The sequence below is a fragment of the Rhea americana genome, unplaced genomic scaffold (genome assembly GCF_003343005.1).
Source record: "Rhea americana isolate MKP2758 unplaced genomic scaffold, rheAme1 scaffold_13, whole genome shotgun sequence".
NCBI classification, from domain to species: Eukaryota; Metazoa; Chordata; class Aves; order Rheiformes; family Rheidae; genus Rhea; species Rhea americana.
In genome coordinates, this window is record NW_028185372.1 from 8,949,297 (window position 1) to 8,973,662 (window position 24,366).

The 24,366-nt window shown below is 42.0% G+C and overlaps 1 protein-coding gene across 5 annotated transcripts in view; it reads right to left on the reverse strand.

The window, feature by feature from the left end:
• Positions 1-12,617: 12,617 nt before the first annotated feature.
• Positions 12,618-24,366, reverse strand: part of PDE4D (phosphodiesterase 4D) — a 395,151-nt gene continuing 383,402 nt past the window's right edge. For all 5 annotated transcript variants that reach the window (XM_085326463.1, XM_085326467.1, XM_085326465.1 and 2 more), the window contains exons 11-15: positions 22,998-23,097; positions 19,270-19,424; positions 18,566-18,688; positions 17,873-18,055; positions 12,618-17,238 (exon numbers count right to left, since the gene is read on the reverse strand). In XM_085326463.1, the coding sequence (XP_085182589.1) occupies positions 16,828-17,238; positions 17,873-18,055; positions 18,566-18,688; positions 19,270-19,424; positions 22,998-23,097 (972 nt within the window). In that variant the 3' untranslated portion in view covers positions 12,618-16,827. The remainder of the gene's footprint in view (positions 17,239-17,872; positions 18,056-18,565; positions 18,689-19,269; positions 19,425-22,997; positions 23,098-24,366) is intronic.

Consider the following 24,366-nt stretch of genomic DNA (forward strand, 5'->3'; position numbering starts at 1 on the left):
AGCAGGACAAGGAGCTGGCAGCCTCCAGCCATGGTCATAGCAGAAAGATAACGTGAGTGCTGAGGTCAGCTTTCTGAGCTGGGAGCAGTCATGATGATCTCAAAGCCCAAATCCACAGGAGAGCTAGAGCCTTCATCTCTGGGCCTGAACCTGGACAAAAGCTCCAGTAGTCACAGCATATCTAGGGAAGAGAGAATCAAGGGATGTTTCCTCTCCTTCTCCAAAATACAAGGGTAAGCTGTGGTTATACAGTCTTTTGATCAACTTTTGCTTTCAGTCTATCCTCCATGTGATTAAATGAAAAGCCTAGGTCTAAGATACAGCACATCTAAGGCAATGAAGCAATATGAGAGGCTGTGGTAGGAAAAGGGTTTGGTAAGTTCAACAAAGGATGTTAGTCCAGGATTCTGGGTTTGAGAATAAGCCTAGCTCAACACCAGGGAAAGGTTGGGACCAGCTGGCCTGGACAGGGGTGACCCGGAGCTAAAGTCATCATTATCACACTGATGCTGGAGTGCAGGGCATCATCTTTATTTTGCACAAGGTACCTGTTCAGAGCTTCTATGGCAGCTGGACACAACTACCCCAAGAAAAATAGGGAGGTTGGGGTTGAAATTCTGCTTTGGACAAACAGGCACAGCTCCCACCTACTTTAAGTGATATTGCACATACCTGAGAGCACAATCTGCCCCTGTGACAAGCTAGTGAAGATATACATGCTTGTCTTGTCCTGCTAGAGCTGGTTTTATTCGCAGGTATTTATATCACCAGGTATCCCAGAGAGAAAGCAGAAACCTGACACTTCCTTATTTTTCAGCCCTGTAAAATAATGTCATTTCATAAGCCTCCCTTCACATCCCTTTTCTTTGTCAAGATACACATACCTACTCAGAAGATGTAGGTAAAAAGAAAGAGGGTGGGAGGCATTAGTAGTTTCTTCACGCGATTTGGCATTAGCGTGTCACCAGCGTACCAGGGGACTCATCAGCGGCAGGAATAGCGGCTGATTCATAGGCAGTGTGTATGTGCTGTTGCACATCCCTGGTTTAGGTACCATGTTTGCTAGTCGGATTTTGTGTCACACAGCTGCGACGGGGGATCTGTCAAGGCTGAAACAGATCCACCTGGGGCTGGCTGTCGGCGTGAGCGCCCTACCGCTTTGTTCAAGGCTTGCTCCCCCCACTTGCTGATCTCTGTGTTTTCTACCCGGCGCTCAGCACCTGAAGAGCAGTGCTTCCCGCCGGGGCTAGGTGCAGAGCGGAGCGCTGGTGCGTGGGGCGGTTTCGCGGTGTGGTGGGGCCCTCGCACGTGCCTGCTGGTCCGTGCAGCTGCAGCATGACGCAGGAAGGCAGATGTCACGGCGCCCGCGCCCCGGGAAGCGCACCTGCGTCAGCGTAGCTGCGGCTTGCTGCCCATGCCTCCCCAGAGCTGTGCAATGGTCCAGGCTGCACAATTTGCATCCTAACACGTTGACTCTGATCTAGGTCAGCAAACTTGCTGGCAGAGTCTGCTGGAGAGAGCAGCCTTGCATTTATTGCTTTTGTACTTCCCTAAAGGAAAATAGGCCTTCTGACTCTCCCTCTCCCTCTCTTTCTCCCCCCTCTCTTTTTCCTCTCTTTTTCTCTAGTGAAAAAGAAGGATTCCTTTCAAATAGAGATGGGATTTCCCAAGGAGTCTCTTGCTCTGTGTCAGGTGATTTGCTGCAGAGTGAGTCACGTCCTGGAGACCTGGCAGCATGATCTCTGCCATTTCGGCAGCTTCCTGCTCATTTCAGCAGCAGAGAACAGCATGCCATTTTCATTACTGTTTGTAATTAAATACTGGGAGGACTTCCAGGACCAGCACTAAGGCACCCAGCTGTAATTTGGCTACTAGCACATGTTTTCCCATGCTCCAGAGGGAACCCAGGCTGCAGAGGAAATTCCTTTGGTTGGGAGATCCCTTCATAAGACAGGGCAAAGTCCTGGGCTGTCTCCAGAAGCATGAGGAAGCCTATTTTTACAGAATGCCTTACAGCTTCTCTTCCACTTCACCAACGTCACTTAGAGCCTCTACCCTTGCCATATTGACAGAGACTACAGTCAGAACCTACCACCCTGCTTATAGGCCAAACAACGTCCTGGCCCTCCTGTTTGCAAGCTCCTATGAAGTGATCTCTGCAACAACTCAGGTGCAGACAAGTCTCCCCCTCTTAGGCCTCATCTATATTTTATGTTGGTGCTCACAGGAAAGCATTTGTTCAGATGCAGCTTAGTGCTGTTTTGCCAAGACACAGCGTGCACCTAGCTCCGACTGCCTGTGAACATCACCTTCACGCACAGCCCTTCAAGCGAGACAAACTTACTGCCTGAATGGCCAAAAATGGTGGTGGGACAAGGCACAGTACTCCCATCCACACCACCTATGGTAAGTATCAGTGCTAACAAGGACATTTCCCTCTTTCCCTTGTATCTCATCAGACCCATAGTGGATGTGGCTTTCTTTCTATATCCTTTGGGTGTAGGCAGAGTTGAGGTCAAGCATGGTCAGAAGCCTTATAACCTTAGGTTTAAAAAGTATCTTCACTGCTAGTGGCAAACCTCAGCCTGGCCCAGGCATTGCTCTGCTCTGTCCCTCTTCCATGCACCTGCAAACACCTCCAATGCAGACTGAAGATGCTTTTAACCTCAACTAACACATGCAGCTAAGATACGGGCTTGAGTACAAGTTTCATCTTTTTCCAAGTGGACAACCAGCTTTTTCTGGTTTGACAAGTTTTGATTTTGCTAGGCCCCTCTGTGCCATCCTATGATTACACCTGGGCAATTTGGTCTGTACTCCCTTTTTTGGTTGTCATTTTTACCTTTCTTCTGTGCTAAGAGCTGCCAATCTGTCAAAACTAACTCAGTTTTTTAATTCCATGTTTTCCTGTTCCTGGTGCAATCTTCCAGGGAGCAGACAAAGTACCTACCTGGGTGCTTAGATGCAAGGTGCTGTTCTTGCACTGATGGACCACAGCTCCATGCTCTGTGATGAACAGAAAGTACGTGTGTGCAAATGGTAAATCATCCGACTTTGACACTATCCACGTCTTTGTACAGAGCAATGTGAACACTGTAACCCTGATCTGAGTGGGCAGCGATGAGAGCCCTCTATTTATGCCGGGCTGACTTATGTTCTCTGATGAGTGCTACACTAGCAGTTTCAGAAGCTGCCTACCCCTTCCCTCTGCAGAGACACATGCACCAACTGCCAGTTGTTTCAGCGCACAGCTCCATATCTTTGCGTAAATCCATCTCTAGCAGCAGTCTAATGGGTGATGTCGGGCTTTGCTTTGAAATGATTGAGTCACGGGCGAACATTCCCTTCAGTTGACTCTGCTGTGGGGGAGGCACCCTCCCCCAGGGAGGCAGAGCAGGCAGGTCAAGGATCCCGAATGCTTAATCTACTGCAGCAAGACTCACTGTGCGCCTTCCAGGATCCGGAGTGAGGCAGCTCACACTGATGGTTGAACAGGGCCAAAATCCTTCTGGAGACATGCTGCAAGAGTTTCTATCTAATGCAGCATAAAGGATGGAAAAACATACTGTCTGTGGTAAGAAATAATTGATTCTGACTCCTGATCATGGCTGAAAACAGTTGTTGAGTAATATCTATGGAGAAGGAATGCCAGAATCAGAATGTTTCTGGAAGACTCAGTATCAGGAGGAAAAACATCTTTTCTGTTCTATATGTGTGTGTGTGTATATATATATATATATATATGTAATATTCTATTATTTGGGATAGGTATATACATGTATATACACACACATGTATCTATCCCAAAAAATAGAATTTAGAAGTGGTGAGTTGCCCTGGACTAGGGACAGAAGAAAGATGTCCATGACAGTGCTTAAACAAGGAACTGCAAGGTGCAAGAGTATCACGGTGATGATATACAAACTACAAAAAAAGAAATCTCATGGGAGCAGGGAAAAAAAAAAAGAGAGAGAGTGACTGAACTCCCTGGGCTAAGAGAAAAGGACCCCTGTGTGCAAGGGTGGGGTGGGGGGAAGTGAGAGTTTGAGGAGTTAGAGCAAAGTTACTTAGAGCAAAGGTGTGAGAAGTGATAATGAAATGTAATGAGTGTGAATAACTGCAATTAAAATACCATTGACAAATGAGTTATTTCTGCAAAGCTGTGACAGAACTTGGTTTGGAGGAACAGCASATTCAGGCAGCAACAACTCTCCTTCTCTGCAACTTCTCCCAACCCCTTCCTGTCTCCTAGATGCTGAGCACTGCTTAGGGGAAGGGATTTTGTTGCAGCCTAGCTACAGGAAGGGGAGKTGATATTTAATCTCTTTCTCAGTTCCTGACAGGAAAAGAAGTGAAGGTTGGAAATAACAAGTTTCATGGTGGAGAGGAAGAGTGAAAAATTAATAGTCTGCTTACACAATTCCACGATAAAGCAGACCTACTTTGCACTGCAACTCATAGGGTAGACTTGGTGACACAGGGCATAAACACCAGACTGCCAGCGTAACTGGCTAAAACGTTCCCGGTGACTAACATTGCACGGTGCAGATGCTCGCAGCGCCGGTAAGGCCTGCAGGCGTCCGAGCTCCTCCCCGCAGAGCTGCGCGAGGAGGTGCTGCCTCCCCAGGCACCCGGAGCGCGGCCCCAGGTCTTCACGCCTTTCCCCTTGCCGCGGGTTGAATCCTTTCTGTCAACACTAGCTAGGCACGGGAGCACGCTCTAGCCCTCTATTTGGGAGACAACAACAAAACAAATGAAAACCCCCACACTGCTATTAAAAGTGCTTTAGCTATCTTGGATTATTTTGGCTGAGTAGAGTTGAAATAAACAGTGATTTGAGCAGTAGTGCTGGCAGTAAATCCCCCGCGTAGAGCGTGGTAGAGCAGGCCAGCAGGCTTTTTATTGCATCTGCTGCAGCAAGCCCTGGGATTACACAGATTCTCCACTGACATCCAGGAAGTTAATTAGTCATTGCAAAGGAGCACAGAATTAACCAACTTTGCTCTTTTGACTCATTAAGTAGCTTAGGATGACCATGTCAAAACTTACTGCCAACGTATTTGTCATTAGCAGAAAAATAGAAGTAAACACTGGCAGAGTTTTGCAATTTTGTTCTGTTTTGTCGGAGTAGGCTTACTCTGTTGTATCTGTCTCCTCATTTAAATCACAAAAAGGCAGTATTTTACCTCTTCAGTCTGCAGAGATAGCCTCTGTGACTCCCCGGCCTGCTCGCCCTTCCTGCGGCTGGGGCAAGAGAACACAAGGCGTAGAGGTGTGAACTTTCTCCATTCATCTCAATCCAGCATTATATTCAAAGTCTATTTTAATTGTTAAAATGCCATCACCTGCTTAATCCTTGAGACTTTCCTGACCTCTCCAATAAAGGGTATAAAACACATCTGAAGTCAAGACAGAGTTCATTATATTGCATGGTTTGCTCACAGACCTGTAGTCATAGGCCATTTTAAGGCATGTCTGTGCAGAGTTCTTTATATATAAAACAGAAATACTGTAGCACACGTGTATATTTCCCTACCTTAATCTGCTCACTTAGTTTGCTTAAATGCTGCTTCGGATGTCTAAGGCTGTGCGTTTTGCTGGTTGCTGACAGAGGAAGGGGTATGGCGGGACAGGAACGAGTGCCCCATTCCCAGCACCTTGTCCCCTTGCTGGAGGAAGGAGACCAGCCAGCGAGGGCAAAGTCTCCCACCTTAGTTTAAATTATTGGGATTATTTAATTATTTAAATTATCATCAACACTGTTGCAAGGAAGGCACTTGCTTATAGAGAGCCTGACCAGACGTGTGCTGATGATAACAGCTTGAACTGCACCAGGTAGATTCCCCAGCCTGGGCGCCAGTGGCCTGCGCTGGCCAGCCACTTTCTGATGAGTGCAAACTATTGCACCAGAAAAACATCTTCATCCACACACTGGGGCAGAACCTCCCCTTCCCAATTAGCAAGGAAAGATTCCCCTCTCTCCCCCAACATGGAGTATAGATTATTTTGTATCATCTCTTCCTGACAGGAGCATAATAAACTTTCCTAAACCATGAGTTTTAAAAGGTCACTAAGCAATAGTGATTTCTTTGTTCCGAAAGCTTTCTGGAAAAACTTTAACTCATAGTTACGTACAAACTCCACACTGCATTAAAAATTGCTAGCTGATGTCAGACACCAACCCACCATCTCGATACACGTTGACGGTTTCTGTAAGTAGACTGTAACTGTATCGGGGGAAGCTGCTACTTTATTTTTGGTTCGATGAGGTGATAAAATAAGTTGTGGATGATCTAAAATAGGATTCCATCTGCTCTGCCCACGGTTAAGCTGTTCGTCTTTGCTCTGCCTGTGCAATAGGCCTGATTTACACTCTGAGCTGTCCCACAGACCTGTCCTCCAAGGCCACTTCAGCTTCCACGCTCCAGGATCACAGTGCCAGTGGTCGCTCCTGCATTCGGTGGGCGAGCGCTGGCCCGGCTCCCTCAACGCTCGCCACGCGCGGTGCTCTCCGACCGCCCCAGCCCTCCGCACACCCTCTGTCCAGCATCGCCTCCTGCGGGTGGCTGCTCGCAGGGTAATAGCCCTTGGGCCAAGCTCACATCCCCCTGCATCATTCCTTCCCATCAGACACCCCTCTCCATCCCCATCCCACCCGAGGGGATGTCGCAGAGCCCAAGCTGGAGCTGTATCCTGGAGCCCCACATTTGTCTTGCTATAAACCATTATAAACCATTTCATGAACAAACTCATGGTATTTTACAGCTGTTAATTAAGGGATCCTCAAAGATTAACGGAGCCAGGAGGCCCCATGCTTGTCCCTCTTCTAAACAAGCACAGGAATTTTGCTGTATGAGCCTTGCYGCAAATTTCAAGGTTGTTTTTCCTACTGCGTGTTTGGTACCTGCTCTTCAGGAACCTTCACTTCACCTTGGATGCTGTATTCAGCTTTTTTAACCTACCGTTATCATCTACAGCAAGAAGCAGGCTTTTTACAAACCCAGCTTCAGCTTTCCAGAGCTCTGGAATAATAATGGCTAGGTGTTTTTTAAAAAGAAAGAAACACACWCTTTCCACTGTCACCATCACAGAAAACAATGCCGGCAAGCGCAGCTTCTCTGCCATGTTAATTATTAATGAAGCTGAACACTGGAGCRGTTTGGCTGAAACAGCACGAAGGATAAAGGAGTGATTCATACCCGCTCTCGTGCTACCATTCCAGCATCCTGCTAATGTATTCAGAGTAATTCACTGTATTTCCAATGACCCACAGTTAAATCCCTCCTTTCCTCCCCCCCCCCCAAAAAAAAAAGCCCCAAACTCTACCCATTAGAGGAAACTTGAATTTATCCGTGGTGGGCTGGGCTGGGCTGTCAGTGATTCCATCAGCCCACGAATATCCCAGCCCTGCAGAGATGCCTGAAGTGGAATACGGGGTTCTAGACATCAAGGCTTCCATGAAGGATTTTCCTCTGTTGATGGGGTTTTTCTCTTTTCAAGATAATGTGCTGCTACATACTAAAGTCAACGTATAAATATTAGGGGTGTCCAAAATAGTATTTCCTATCCACCACTAGGAAGTAAGGTAACAGCCCAGCAGTCAGTGATCAATCCCCCAACAGCTTTTCCCCTGCACCCCACTGGCAGCCCAGCTAGAAGCTGTGCACTCGCTGTGCACCTGGTAGGTTATCCTGCACCGAGACCTGCTCCTGGAAAGCTTTGGAAGTCCCCCTGCCTGCTGTTGGGTAGCCACTGAGATAGTGCTCCATCACTGAAGGAGCGGGAGGGGGAAGCCCTGGGCTTTCATCTCCATGAAAATCTTTTTTGTCTTCATTTCTCCTGGATGCAGGACAGCAGAGGAAAGCCTGGGCACAAGGATATCTTTCACTAAAGGGAGGCAAATCTTAACATTTGCTCCCCAAGAAAAGAGCCGCTGCTACTGCTGCCAGAGAAGGGTTATGGCAACAAGAAGAGCTACAGAAGTCTGCAAAGACATGGRAATGCCACAGATAACTGTCAAAACATATCTGAAACAAACCTCTGAGCTTATGAAGCTGGCCATCAGTAACCRAGACTGCAGGTAGCCCAAAACCTCACCCCACTCTCAAAACCGCAGCAAGCACACATCCTRTGCAATGTCACCATCATGTTCCATTTTGATCTTAATCACTCCCCAAGTACTAAGTCCTCAGGAGAAAACCCAGCCAGCCAATCTGCTAGAGAAACATGCTTCATCACCACCCACACCTCCTCCTCAGCAGCAGCTTGTGCAAACAGCCCATCTGGGGGAGAAAAGCTTCAGGCCTGCTATCCCACAGGAAAACAGCACTGGGACTTCACTGCAGTCGTCCAGCTGGCAGAGCGCTGGGAAAACCAACTGAGCAGAAAGCCCAAGGGTTTATAGCCACCTGAGTCAGACACAAGGGCTGGTAACTGAATGGGAGCTGTGACAAAATGCTTGAAAAAAAGGCATCTTTACAATCCCTCTGGACAGCTGCAGGCCAGTGAGAAGCACTGGCTGGTGTGCATGCACATATATATATATATATATATGTGTGTGTGTGTGTGTGTGTGTGTGTGTGTGTAAGGTAGGGCTTATACAATGAGTTTGGGGGGTAGAAAGGGTCAATGCCACCTGACACTTCTGATAAAGCATGAATTTGAAAATTGTCTTACCTACCTGGGGAGGAAAAAAAAAAAAAAAAAAAAAAAGGCAGGACCACTTGTTTCAAGTTGTGCTTCTGCGTGTGCTCTTTCAGCTTGTCAAGTCTAACAGATGAACTGCTGGAATATTGCTTGTGTTCAATATTGTTAGTTGCTGACCATAGAGGAGGACCCTGGGACGGCACTTGCAAGCTGACCCCTCCGGCCCTCCCAGGCCCCCTCGCCCACATCCACACTGCCAGAAATTCCTGACCAGAGGAGGCTCCGCAGCTCCTGAATAAAGGATTTAAATACACCCTTGGGGAGATGCGCGCGGGGGGGACGGTGTTACCCGAAACGCAAGCTCCAGAAGCGGATGAGGCCTCCCAGCTGCAGAGGTGTGTGACACAGAGGGGAAAAATACACGTGTGGAAACGTACCCGCACACGTGTGTGCTCGGGGCGGCAGTCTCAGCACGGGCACGGCAGAGCTGCCTCCGCTACCCGCAAGCATCGCTTTCAGTACCGAGAGCGGCACCGTCTGCCCTGTCCTGGGCACATTCGTGTTGACCAACATGGCAAACCGACCCTGTCAAACTGCATTACCTAAAGAAGAGAGGAAAAATGGAAACTCAAACCAGAACATATTTAGAGCAAGAGAGAAACAACAGGACCGAAAACGCAGCTCCCCGCCTCGGGACGCCCGTTGCTGCCTGGGGACCCCGAGGGCAGCGGCAGCGGGACACGACCGAGAGTGCTGCTGTTGCGGTGGGTGCAGCAGGGACCTGGTCCCCTGGTCCCTAGAGCTGGGCGCTCTCCTAAGGGCTGTGACTGCCCGCAGCAGCCCAGGCCTTTAGCACACCCAGCGCAGCGCTGAGCCCCTTGGCTCCCGTGCTCGGCACGCTCCCCACCAGCCGCCAGGCTGATTTCATTAAAAAAAAAAAAAAAAAAAAGGAGGATCACGTGCAGTCGCAGCGTGCGCCTCCAGGTCGGCTGGGGAGAACAGGGCTAATGCCGTGACACTAATGCGGGGGGACGCGGAGCTGCTGCAGCGGGAGAGCGCGCTGCGGCGATCACACAGCTCTGCGGGCTGATTTCCCGGCCTCGTGCCGCACCGCTCYGCCACCCTCTCCCAGGGAAGAGGCAAACAGTGTGACATTAAGAAATGTTTTGCCACATGACCTCCTGTGCCACTAAATCCAGCAGCAGCCTTTCCCTCCTGCAACAGCACGTGGAAGCAGCAGGAAATGGAGAATGTTAAGCCAGAATCTCAGCTCAAAGCAGAAGTTGTTATTGGGGGGGGGGGAACAACCCCCCCCAAACCTAGAGCTTTTTGCCTGAAGAGAAAATGCTTTGTTGTTTTGCAGTAAATAGCCCTACTCCTTTATGGTTTGAAAGAGCATTGCTATAAGAAAAGCCCCTCCACCCCTTACCACTTCTGTGTCCTTCAACCCCTACCCCCACTATTTGGGCAAAGAACCAGCCCATTGCTGGCCAAAGTGAAAACAAAGTTATAATATATTCCCTTCAATCCTTCTAAAGGGAACAGTTGTAGAGCAGGTTTGTGTGGCTCTCAGCACATACATCACATTGCTCAGACCTAACAGTGACATTTCCCCAGATCCTGATCACCAGCAAGCCCAAAGAGTGAATGAAATCAGCTGATGCAGCTGCTCTATATTTCTGCTYGAATTGGTCTCACATCAGCTTTCAGTTATTTGGCTCCACTGCCTTGGACTGCCTTTGCCTGCTGGACAAGAGGACAGATTGGGGAACTGTCCTCTGATACTCAAATCTTAACTGTCTCTTAGATAAATGCCCTACAGTCCTTTAATCATGTTAGAAAGCAGGATTACAGGCTTTTAATAACTTACATTTCTACTACCCTTTCTTCTCAGACTGCATCTCCAGGTATTGCTGCCAGACCTGGATACCACACTGGCATCCCCAGTAGCACCTAAACCTKCTTAAAAGACCTCCCATTCACCACTGCTCAAGCATTTCATTAGCCCTTTTATAGCCCCAGTATAAGGGCTATAAAAAAAGTGGTAAGGGCTACTTCTCTGCAGCTGTGATTACACGAGCATYATCTTACAAACCTGCTGTACCACTGATTCCTTGACAGCCTCTCACCTGCTCCATGTGCCCAYGCTCTTTACTCCTAGATGCATGTGGTTATTAGGGACATGCTACCCAGGCTTATGGGAGAGGAGCAAGGGAGAGAAGGGGTGAGAAAACACAAATGCTTTGAAGCAGGGCTAAGGCTGCTTCTTTGCTAAAAGCTTAGTAATTTCAAGGACCTCAAAATATTTGCTTCGAGAGAAGAAAATAAAATGTAGTTTTCTTTTTGGGAAACTCAGAGAGAATTAAAATGGAACTCAGTTCCCTTATTTCCAAGGCATGGAATCCCCTTTGATGGTATGACTTGATCCTGATTGGGGGTATTTCCACCTGCCCAGGTTTTGCTCCCAATTTGTCAAGCTGATCTCCGTTGCTTGGACTTCCTATCCTCCCCCTTTATTACTTGTGCAGGTTTCTTGACCAGTTTTTCTGACAGGAGAAAGCTGAAGATTTTTCTTACCCTGCAGGCTGTACTAAACTAACTAAAGGCTTTTGCAGTATCTTTGAACTTTGTCTTTTATTTTTCTGCAAAAAACTATGCATAATTATTCACAGCTGGTGGAGAAACTGGGCTGGTCATTCCAGTAAGCACTATGCGTGCTAGCAGCTGTCATTTTTGTTTTCAGTGCTGCAGAGAGGGTGAGCGAACGAAGCTGCAGCCTATTCAGACTGTTATTTGCTTTACTAGAAAATAGTGGAATCATTAGCTCAAAAATACATTCAGCTCCTCGAGCAGCAGCTGGCTGCAGTGGATCCAGCTAGGGTTTGCTCTGATGCTTGCTTACTCTGAGMTATTATTATTTGCAAGCACTGAAACCATGAAGGTGCTGCTGCCAGAGGATGTAAGAAGCAGTGGGCCAATCCTCCCAGGCTCACCATGCACCCAGCTGTGATACCCAAGCTCCTTACTGGAAAGTTTTTAATAGCACTAACAAGAATTTGGGGTTCCTTCTTCCCTTCATGCTAACTGCTATGGTATATGCAAAGCATCTGCCTATTAAGGCTGCTGGGAATGTGTGAGGGTGAGAGTGCCAGAAATAGCAGGCGCCACCCAGTTCCTCTGCCCCGGTGCTTGGGGCAGCTGTCTTCACCTTCAGAGGCTCACCACCCTCTTCTGCCACCAGTGCCTGGTTAAAAGGAGTCTTATGTGTTGGTAGTCTATATTAGCAAATTAATCTCCAAATCCAAAGAAGGATCTAAAGGTCTGAAGGAAAAAAAGGAGATAGAATTTTTGCGTTCGATCCAACGATACCTTCACTCAACCCATCAGCCAGYCCTCCACACTCTGATCAAGAGGAGGCGAGTTTATCCTGGCCACTTCAACAGCTGTACCTGCTTTCACACTAAGACCGAGAGCTCTCACGCATTTCTTCTTCAAGATAACAGCTGTATTTTACAAATCAACTTCTTAACATCCATTCAGATCACAGACTGGTGAATATTTAACTATGGTACTCCTTTTTTTTTTTTTTTTTTTAATAGTATCCCAGTGTATTGCAATCCAGGTGATCTGCTGTCTCCTAGCTCTTGTAAAACAGGTTTTATTTTCTCAGAATAGGTTTCTACAGCCACTGAAGTCAATGGCAAAATCTCCCAGAACTTGAGAGCAATTGCTTTTCTACACATCTGTGTAGTGCCTTTTTGGATTAGACTTTTTTAATAAAAATACTGCATTTGATCGACTTTTCTGATTTAACCTCACATTTATTTTTTACCATCTGTCCAAAACAGATGTATGGTGACAAAAATACAGTAATCTAACTGTTCTGGCATTATGATTTCTCTTAAGAAGCCACAACTATGGCTTGTGTGTATAGAAGTTCTACCTTGCAAAAGAAAATCAAGCACAGTAACTAGGCAGAATCAACCCATGCTTTTATTTCCATTGCATATAAAAATTTCATATGAAGGTATTGATGTACAGTACTATCCCATAGGCTGTAAGAGAGGCTAAGAAACCAGTGAAAGAATCATGTGCAATGTTCACACAAGTTGCCACTCTCAAGACATACCCAAAGGAAAAATCAAATTAAAACAATAACAAAAATTGTTCAGGATTTCTGTCATTATAGTGTCCCTTTTATACTGTTTAAAACAAAAGCAATCAAATTCCTTTGGGCCAGGGCTGCTAAAATCTACAGTTTGTGTCAAAAAGGAGGCTCTGTTTTTCCTTGAAAAAGGATCTCTCCTTTCACTAAAGAGTCGCATGCTACAAGGGCTGGGCATCGCGGGCATGGAGAAGAGGTACTGACCTCGCACTGGAAAATTCACTGCTATCAGGCGTTCAACGTGGTCGAGAGCAATGTGATATTCAAACAGCAAGAGATGCTCAGACTCCAACTTGCAAAATTAATACTAGTGTTACTAAAAGATCTAAAGGTTTATCTTTCTCCTATAGACCTAGTGCATTATGCTACACACCTGTGCAAAGCCTTAGATACATCTATACAAAATAAAAGCTTTGGCTCCTTATAACACTAATATTAGTGTTGGAAAGCATTTCCAAGATTAATGTTGTCCTACTTTATGGATTATGCTTATACAGTGATAAGTGGTGCTACTAAATAAAGGAGGAATATTAAGAATAATCATAAAAGAACAAAGTGTATAAATTAAACCTTTTTAATCCTAATTATTTCATTTGTCAATATGCATTAGAATCAAATGCTTACTAAAGATGCTGGCTACATAGGACAGTTTCCAACACTGTTTCAGTAAAACTCAGTACTGAAACATAGCATCATTTTTTTTTAGTAGCAAGTAATGGCTGCGATAATCCCTGATGATAGTCTGTAAAAAAAAGATGATAATCAGAAAGGCAGTACAATTATATTGCCAGAAGTCTGAAAAAGCTGGAACTTCCAGTGGGGTCATGCACGAAAGCTCGCTGTAATACATATACTAGCTTGTAATAGCAACCCCATCAGTCAGCAACTATAAATGTGGTAGGAATGCCCAGCCCTAGCCCCACAGCTACCTTACTTTCAAATGCAGCAAAACAGAAGAAAATATTGTTTAAAGTTAAGGCACAGCCCTGGGACCAAAGACCTGCAGCTTTTTTATTGATATATCTTTATGTATTTTATACTTTTCTTGAATCTTCCATAAACAAGCTCTAAGGTGACATAGAATATATTACAGGAGAAAAAAAATGTACAAGGAATATGTATACACAATAATCATTCTCTCACCAAGAGTTTCCAAATATAGCAACACCACCCTGACAAGGATGATGTTATAATAAGAACTGATAATTTACAATTAACATTACAGTATGTACATTACAATAAATACATGGTTGTAAACAGAGACAAACAAGACTGTATTACAGGTAAGGTCATTTGGTGAGAAAAATGCATGGCACAAATAAAATAAATAATGCATTTTAAAAGAACTGACAAAGCTTTCTGTAAAATCCATACCATTCAAGTTTTTTAAACTTCTGAATGCTATTTGTTCTAACTATATTCTTTCATTATAGTTTTTAAACAATGACACAAAACAATTTAAAAATTCAAATACAGCATTATTGAGTACAGTAACTTGCAAGCTAACGTGTATTGTTATAAGCAACATGAAATTTCTTTTTTCCCTCACTCAATACCCAACTCACTGCATTTTCTTATGGCAAAAATATTTAGAACACATAAAGCCACTTGTAAATTGTATTGTTTTAAAGCAGTGTGCAATGCAAAAACACACTTTGGCAAAATAGGAAAAAAAAAAGATTGTACAGTGCATTACATTCCTGGCTCTAAGAAATGATATAATTTTCTATTATTTGATTGTCCATATGTATGGGTGAATATAATATGGTGCTATTCTCTTTATTTACTTTCAAATAGTGCAGATACAAAACCTTTTCAGATCCCTACTGATTATTTTGGAATTTATATTGCTTTTCCATTATTAAGATTCCAGGCACTCTTGGGGACTGAAAGGATTTTTAGATGGGTTCAGGTTCAGGGAGAAATGATGAAGAACAAAAAAGTCAAAAACTGAAAAAAGAGGAGTTCTCTTCATTCTCTTTCCTCCTTCAGTATCTTCTGTGCTAAGGCCCTGTGAAGGCTAAAGGTAGAGAAGTCTATGAGCTGGATACAGAAGAATGCAAAAGGCATTTAAAAGCTGAATTATTAGTCAATATGTTTTAAATAGGTTCTCATACTAGATCTCAGACACTAAAATAGACACTTATTCATATCCACAAATTTACTAGAAAAATGAATATAAACAGGGAAATAATAGTTGTTTCTGTTGTGTTCTGTTAAGAGATCATCTTGAACTTGCCATTTTAACAGAATGTTATAAAGGGGGAGTCTATTTAAACTTCTCTAGGTAACTTTCTCTACACTCAAAATTACAATTTTAATGAAGAGTCAAATAGAGGAGACAAAATTCCTTCTCATTTCATGTGACCTATCACCAGAACTGCAAAATAACAAATATGACCCCCCCTCTAACTCCCTTTAACTTTCCAAGTTACAAAAACGTTCAGTACCAATAAAACTTAAAAGTAGGATTCCCTCAGCACAAGTTGGATAAAGGAAGAAAACATCTGGGATTGAAACAACATGGAGTAAACTACAATACTCCTGAAGAATTGCTCACTTTAAAATATAAGGAAAAGAAAATATATAAAAAAAAGGGAAAAAAAGCAAACATAAGGAAAAGACTGATCTGGCTGTTCAGGCAACAAAACCATTAAAAATGCTAATCGTTATTATGTCTCAGATTAGCAAATGGTTTAACTAGACATCTGACACAGATAAAAAGTTAGTAAGGGAGACAAAACTAGAAATACTACACTGATGCTTTTTTGCCAAAACAAATACTCCATACATCGCATTACTCTGCTCTGACTTAGCAGTCTACGGCTCCCAGCAAAAAATATCCTGAAAATGATGTTTTAAAGGAATTAGTTTTATTAATACAACAGAGGGGCTATTTTTATTTTTTTTTAAAAAGGACAATGAATCACCTTTTTTACTGGTTTTAGTCCTGCAAATCCTAATCTTAACGGTTTAGTTGGTTTCAATAAGACCACGTGTATAAAGCTTAGTTTTGGAAATAAGATTGAATTGGCAGGATCAGAACACTACGAGGAGAAGAGTGCAACTAAGTTCTAATATGTCTGGGAAAACTGTAATAAAAACTAAAGAATAGATACTATCATACGGAAAGAGTTTTCTTTAACATAAAAGATATTCATGGAAGTCACTAATATATAAAAGGATAGACTTTTACAGTTCAGTATTACTATGAAATTCTAAGGTGCAAAAATGAAGGAAAGAAAAAAACAAACAGAAGTGTTATCCAGTGTAGCACAGATTGTACTGAAAACTTGCAAGTTACTTTTTGGAAAAAAAATAACCAGTGGCAGATGAAGTCTGAAAGTGTTTTTCTTTAAATATAATACCTCAATACATTTAATAATAAAAGTAAGCTCTACAAAAGATCTCTTTTACATATTATACAAAATGCAGAGGTTAGTGCAACCCACTGGGTCACACTTTTTTCAGTCATGTATCAGGAAGACTTGAAATTAGAAAATTATGCAATTTCCACAGCTCATCTTCCTATTGGTAACAGATTCATGTTGTGTCCCATCACTTATGTGCATTTGTTTTCCAGTAGGAACCTCAGTTTATTTTCTGCTTCCTCTGATGATGAACATTTCTCAATGCTTTGCTTGTGAAATAAAATGAAATCAAAAGCTATCAAAGCATACCAGCCTTCAGTTGGCAGGTGGTACTCCTCTGAAAACATTTGCTGTATTTAACCAAATCTGCCAAACAGAGAACTTGTTAAAATGTAGTTTATGGATGTTCTTCCCTCTGCTTTCTGATGCCATGGAGGTGAAAAATCTGGTTACAATATTCCTGAGTGCCAAACTGAGTTATCAATATCAGTTTTGATCAACAAACGTCCTGGCAGATGACAGAGAGTTGTGACCATGGTTGTAGCACGTGACATACACTTTGGAAACCTTCACTAATTAAAAAAAATGACAGAGAGAAAGAGGAAGAGAATGGGAGAGGGCAAGAAAGAGACTGTATCTTCATCGTTACGTGTCTGGAGAACGATCTTCTACTACACAGGGTTCTGTCTGGTTCTCCTCCTCCTCCACTTCTTCCCCTACTTGTTCATCAAGAGGAATTTCAGTGGATTCTGAATCCTGGGTGCAAAGAGTCTTGGAGTCACTGCAGCTGGTGTCTTCTTCTACTTGACTTCCACTGTCCTTTTCGGTATCTGACTCACCATCTTCCTCCAAGGTTAGTTCAAACTGGAATTTTTCAGTTTGGCCCTGCCTACCCTCTTCCTGGTCATCAGGTGCAGGAGAGGGACTTTGAGGGATTGTGCTCTGGTACCATTCTCGATTGTCCTCCAGTGTATCTAAGATATCCTGGGCATCTGGGTGAACAAGATCCGCCCATGTCTCCCACAGAGGATGAACAATGTAGTCTATAAACCCCACCTGTTTCAAATAATGCATGATTAGAATGAGATCTCATTCATAAAGAAATAAACAACTATGCATGAAGCCACATTTACTTTTTCTACACAGGCAGATACTTCTAATATTCATGCTGTCAAAAAGGAATAGAGAACAATGTCTGAGAATGATAAGACACTAGAGACAATATCCTGAAGGCAGCTGAAAGAAACCCATGCTGTTCTACATAGCAAACAGGTTCTTTTAGCATTTCAAAAGCCTGATTCAAAATAYTGGATATGGACTTGGAAGGGATTTGTCTTCAAACAAACTGTTCATTCCAAACAACTCCACTACATCTACCAAGCCAAAGAGCTGTTTTATATTTAATTCTGCTTTTGAAGGAAATCCTAATGAGCAATATTCTTTTCTGAAACATATGCCTCATTGCAGATAACTACAGTGATGGAATTCCTTCAGCAAACACACTGCTATGCCGCACATTTTCACAGTAAGAAAACTCCCCACACCCATTACTTAGATGTTGAATTAACTAGGTGGGGGGGAAAGAAGAAATCTACATTCAGAAGTTCATCAAAATAAAGGATGGCTATGAGCCATCCTTTTCTATTAAAATGTCCTAGTATGTTATTTGACAGTTATTCAAATCAGTTACCTGTGATTTTTCTACTGATGCATTGTGCTTATCACACATGGGACTTATCTCCATTCCTCTCTCTCTTTCTCTGTCTCCTTGACGGAAGAATTCCTCCATTATTCTATCTGTCCACTGGCGATAGAGATGGAGTGGCTTCGTTGGATTGCTTAGATCTGCACAGTGCACCATATTCTGAAGAACCTAAAATAGATGAAAACATATCATCTATTGAGCACCTGCTGTGTTATGACACTAGAGAAAAAAGCTCCTTTTCCATTTACACATTTGATAGCTGTGAAACAGGATCTTGAAAATACATGTAGCGCAAGATTTACTCTAAACAGTAAAAACTTRTGTGTGTGGTGGTTTTCACACTTGCATTAATAGCCATGAACTATCTCACTTATGCAGCTTCTGTCTATGTAAGAGCTAGAATGTTTGCATGAAAGACCAGTCAGGCAGATAGTCTGAAGGGTAGGCCAAAGCCAAATTCAATCCAGAAAAAGTGCTTTACCACCTCTTACTCTCTCAAAGAGTCATTTAGTACCTAACAGAATACAGCATGTGAGAAACACATACGAAGAAGACTGAAGAGAAGGAGTCATGAAGTATGAATGGACAGCAGATCTCCCCATGCTGAAGACTGGGCAGGCAAATGTTATTAATGATGTGAGTTCATGCAAATGACCATTTTCAGATTTATTTTCTTACCTGAATCCTATCTGAATAGTTATCAAGAAGTAGGACACCAGAACTTGTCACTTTTTTGGTTTCAACCATAGTTTTTAAATCAGCTAATAGATTCATATGCTTAGACATGTCTGTTGCAAGTACCTTGAAAGAAAGAAACAAACAAATTAAAATTAAGTAAATTATTTTACTGATCTTTAATAAACCAGCAAAGAAACACAAAAAGAAACAGTTCTGGGGGAAAATATAACTCCTCTATTTGAATACACTACTAAAGCCTGAGTCTTGTATTCAGTAGTGCCCAAATAATAAGTTTTTGTTTTATTTTAAAAATATGACAAAATAATTGGGGTGCCATTCATAAAAATTTGATCAGCCTAAGTTCATTGTCAGCTCAGTAGCAATTTTTAACTGTGATGGTGCAAAGACAGACATTTTAGTATCAAAACAGCTTGAAGCAAGATTGTGTATCTTTCAAAAATGCATAACTGGTATTTAAATGGAAAAGAACCTGTAATTCATGTTTGAACAATACATAATAAAACTGAAAACTTCTAATCTAGATGATCTCCAGAGGTCCCTTCCAACCTTACTGATTCTATGATTCTATGATTCTAATTTATTGCTTACATGTCTGACAACATTTAATTTATTATAAAACTCTACTGTGCTTTACTACTCAATTTTATACCACAACAAAAGTGGGAATCTGAAGCAGAACTTACAATGTCAATGACCATTTTCCTCAATGACTGCCTCTGTTTTTTGGTCAAATTCTGGAAAATGTCACAATTCTCTTCCTGCAGCAACTTGAAGCCCACAGCTAAGTGGTGATTCTCCAATACTGATGAGTCATTGTACATCAAGGCAAGTTCAGAATCTGTAAGAACAGTCACAAGGCAGAATGTTACCAAAGCCTGTGCTTCCAATAATCCCCTTACGATTTTTCAGATTCATTACATTCGTAACAGATTTAAAGATGAACTTTCAGGAACAGTGTTCGTGTAGTTCACATCACACCACAAATCTCAAAATTGAACATCTGAACAAATCAAAGCAAAATGCAAGTTTTGCACCTGAAGTGTGTACACAGGCCTGAAGTGGTAAGTTAGAAAACAATACAGGGAAGACATTCTCAGAACTCATTTTCATATGTACTTGAGGTTACATAAAAAAAATGCAAAAATACACATAACTACAATACATTCTACTCTTTTCCTTTTCCTCCTCCCCTCCTGCAACAACTATTAAAATTCAATTGCTTAAGTTGCATTTATCTGCTACTCAGACACAGGGTCACAGAGCTGAGGCTTTGTTGCAAGTCAGGCAGACAGCGCACATCTTGGTTTTCAAACACTGTCCTCCTGCAACTATCTCAGGCCCTCAGATGACTAGCAAATTAGGCCCTAGGGGTCATTAGTCTTTGACAACAGGATGTTTTGAGAGGAGGCTGATAGGACAGTAACAGTTACACTTCTGATCTTTTTTCCTGGAAAGTCATGTGGCTTGAAAATGTCAGCAGTGGCCTTGCCTTTTGTCTCATGCTTGAGTGCAATCAAGTACGGATGCCACAACGCTGCCTTCTCTTGCAGAAGCGTTCTTAACTCGGTCATACTCTATGGCTGTGGGARTAAGTGGAGTTCACATACCATCCTAGCAATGCCCATACTAAGGCATATGCACAGTCTGCATTTGTCTACTTAAGCACACCGAACAGCCAGCTTTGAAAATAAATGCTGTTAAGATTGTTTTCTGCATATATTTAGATTCAACACAGGTACACATCTGGATTGCATTCACATAATCAAGTTGTGTGTGTTTTAAGACAAGATTTGCAAATGAATCTCTCATTAAAGAAGAATCCTTTATATGCAATCACACTTGCCATGCATTGATGTTAATTTCTGTTTAACACAATTGTTCTATCCTAAAGATAGCCATACATAAGTCTATTCTACTGTTTTTCCTCGTTATCTTCTTTTACAAGAGCTTTGTTTTAAAATCCCTTTGGCTCAATGGGGTGCCAATAAAAGCTCTCCTCTCCAGATTTCACAAGTCTCATTATGCATTCTCCTGCTGTCTCCCTCTCCTGTCCTGAATATGTCAATCTTGTGAATCAGGAAATCCTTCCTCTACTTTCCTTATTCTGATGGCAGCAAAGCCATAATAGAAAAAAGAAAAAAAGAACATGAATTTGTCAATGTCTTCTTCATCTTCCACAGAATATTTATAAAGCTTGCCCACTTGTTACTTTTCGTGCTCAGTTTTGGATGGAGGTGGAAATAGAAGAAMGTTTCCCCTTGACAATCTCCACAACATTTTACAAGGCATTTTACAAAGTATTTGTCAGGAAGGAGAGACTTACAATAATCAAATAAGCATCTCATCTCATGCTAACACAATCCACATTTGTTTATTCTTTAACAGTATTTAAGAAGGATCTGATTTTTAGACAACTGTGTAAACACATTTTAAATCCTGAAATAAGGAAATAATTTTTGGAACTATCACATGTGAAAATTATAAAGAATACACTGAAATATGGAAAATATGTAAATATTTTAAGAAACTGTAAGTCAACTATGGGTTTTTTTTAGATTTATTATTATACTCCTTAGTAAAAAGTTAATACATTGTAGGGATCAATGCAAAACATAGAACTAGATGGAAGCAAATGATGTTCCAGAGGCCAGGAAAACCTGGGACTTGAGATAGTCTCTGTGTGACTTTGGTAAAAGCCATGTGTGCACTGAATTTTAAACTCTCATTGAAACTGATGGGCATTAGACACCTAAATAAATTTAAATTCAGTGGTCTTTATCTCTATGTCCTCACAGTTTCTTCTTTGTGCATGAAACAACTCAAAAGGGATAAAATCCCTTTGTCTCTTTTTAGCTTGGCAACAGTAGAACCAATTGGTGATGTGTGTCATTCACATCCTTGCCTGCCTTGGCTGAATTTGAAYTGCCTGCCTAAAAGTAAAAGCTTTAAGTATCACTGCTGGTCCCTTCAGCTAGCCTGTCATCCTGCTTACACTTATGAAACTTAATGGTTTCCCCATAGCACTTCAAAGGCACCAGTATATTCTGCTATTCAATTTCTGACCAAACAAAAACCTTTTACTTATATCTGCCCACTTTTGGGAATCCAGATATTATGCACTGCTTTGAGCACAAAACTTGGTTCACTCTGTTCCTGCTGCAGAACTGTACTCTTTACCAATACACCACCTAAAAACTGGAGACAATCCCAATACTCCTCCTTCCAGATGAGTCACCAAATTGAATTTCACTACAGGGTAGCCCTTAGGCCATTGAAGCCAACAAAATTAGCAGGTAGGTCTTACTTGAACATACAGCAGCAGTGAGTCAGAACAGGAGCTCCCTTCTTCAAACTATACTGCTCATTTTTGGTCATGCTATTTTAGCAGCAGTGCAGTAGATTCATCAAAGTGAAGAAATAACAGTGTCTATAAGTGTGTAACCAGATGGGTCAAATACGTGAGCCTAGATACGTTTCCATTTCTGTAGCTCTTTCTTTTTCTGTGCTTGGATTCTTAGTATAATTTCAACTTCTGCACTTCTGGGCCAGTTATTGTAAAAGGAGAAGTCAGGATAGCAAAAAAACCCAGCAATGTATGACAGAACTTGCAGTGATCTACAACGCACTACCCACTTAAAATAGTTACACACACCACTGATATCAAAGCAGGGTACACTGAATGGCAATAAGCCATTCAGTAAATGTGTCATGAAGCTAGTAGGGCTTTTCTTCCAGCAGAAAACTAAAGGGGAGGAAGTGGTACATGCAAGGGTGCAGAGAACAGCCTTGAGGAATGCAGAACAAGAGTTTCAAATTTGGAAGATGTCATTAAGAACTTATTTCATCAGGATGTTCTTCTCCACATATGGAGCAAGAGACACACAAAAGAAAGAGGCTTACCATAGCCTGCAGAGATAGGCAGAGAAAGGTCAGTCCAAGAGGCTGAATTAGGCTGCAGAGGTCAGAAAACAACTATAGCAGCCATGAATAGATAGAGATGGGCCTGGTCATGTTTTTGAAATATTAACCTGTTTTCTCATATGCTTCCAGTATAAACATATTAACTGTTATCTTTTGTTCTTGATATTTTATGTAATCTTTCTTCATTTTTCTCCTACAGCTTTATTTATTCACTTAATATAAGCCTTACAAACTTCCAGGAAAGAGATTGCACACAATACATTGAAACAGTGCCTGTATTATAGTAAGTTCAACCCTTGATAATTTGTGSTAGAAGGTACTGTGTAGATTATTTCTAAGGTTACAAATAGCGCAAAATAATATAAACACCTATCTATTTACTGAGAAAATGTACAAATAACAGCAGACAGGGATGAACTGTATGTTTTTCATTTGCAACGTGCAGATCTTGCAGTAAATATATGAGGAAACCACAGAATGTTACACTTACTTGTGTTGATAAGAAACTGGTTTGAAACCCCAGGATGATCTACATCGTGTATTGCACTGGCAAAAATTGCTGCAAGAATCTCCAAATCAGTGAACACTGCCTAGAAAACCATGAAACAGAAATGACAATACCTAGTCAATGAAAAAGTATTTTCAAAAAAAGGACTGCACTTTGAAACTAGARCTAAACAAGTAAAACACATTTGAAATGTATTGGGATTTTAAGAAGAGATTTATATATATAGATGATAATAACCTTCTGTAGAATCGTCCATTACGTAGACATTTCGTAAACATTTCAGGCTTAGCCATCAAAGAACACTGACAGCATCACTAAATTCAGTAGCAACTGAAGCTTTTACTGCTTCAGTCTGCAAATATGTTCACTTTTACTGGATCATTAAATACAGATTTACGTCTCTGAACCATAGCACAAACTAAAGTTCAAAATTTCTGCCTGATTCTTACATATCATGGTATTAGGTTTTATCAGACATGCCTGCGCTGCACAATAAACACGTAGTACTGTATCTGAAAGAAGTACATCTCCTAAATTACACTGAAGAAAATGGTGACACACTACAAGGTACATAGCCTAAAATCTACTGATTTTTCTTCTGTATGAGATCATTAAGAAGATAGGAGTAGAGGACTGGGAGGGACCTGACATGACACTGAGTCCAGTCCACTGCTGTCACAAGAAACCCAGTTACATAATTGCTTTCATAACTGATCAAGAACAGCTTGTAAGTACATAGGTCAGCAATGGCATCCAGGCAGATATTAGTATTTTAGTGGCTAAAACACTGCTAAGAACAAAGCCATAAAAACAGCTGAACTGCAAAAAAAACAAATAATGCTATTGGCAATCAGTTCMGCTGTTTGGTGAAGCCAGTGGAGATTTACGCAGACCTCATCTTCCTTTTTGAGGTACAGATAATCTTTCCCAGGAGAATTCTTAAAGGCTTTGAGGATGAGAACATGCTGACAGTCCTAAGATCTGCTTATAATGCTCACTTTAATAAGATGGTAAGGAAGAATCATTCAGTAATATGAAAGACTGGTCATTATGAAAAAAAGTCAAAATGTAGATTTCCCTGAAAATAGGGGAAAGTCTTGTGCTACTGAAATTTCACCTATTTGCTTTATCTGTCTTCTTCTCCCACTTTACCAGGATATGTCAATGTTTGCTATAACAAGGATTGAATCATGTTTAAAGAAGGAAAATAAATTTCTGTCTTTCTTTCACTTCAAGGATTCACTTTCAGCAATTCTTCATATAAGAAATGTTATCTGTTTCAAATAATTTTGAAATAGCTATGAAAAAGATGAAATTGGCCAGTAAAAACTTAGTACATGGTCAAATCTAC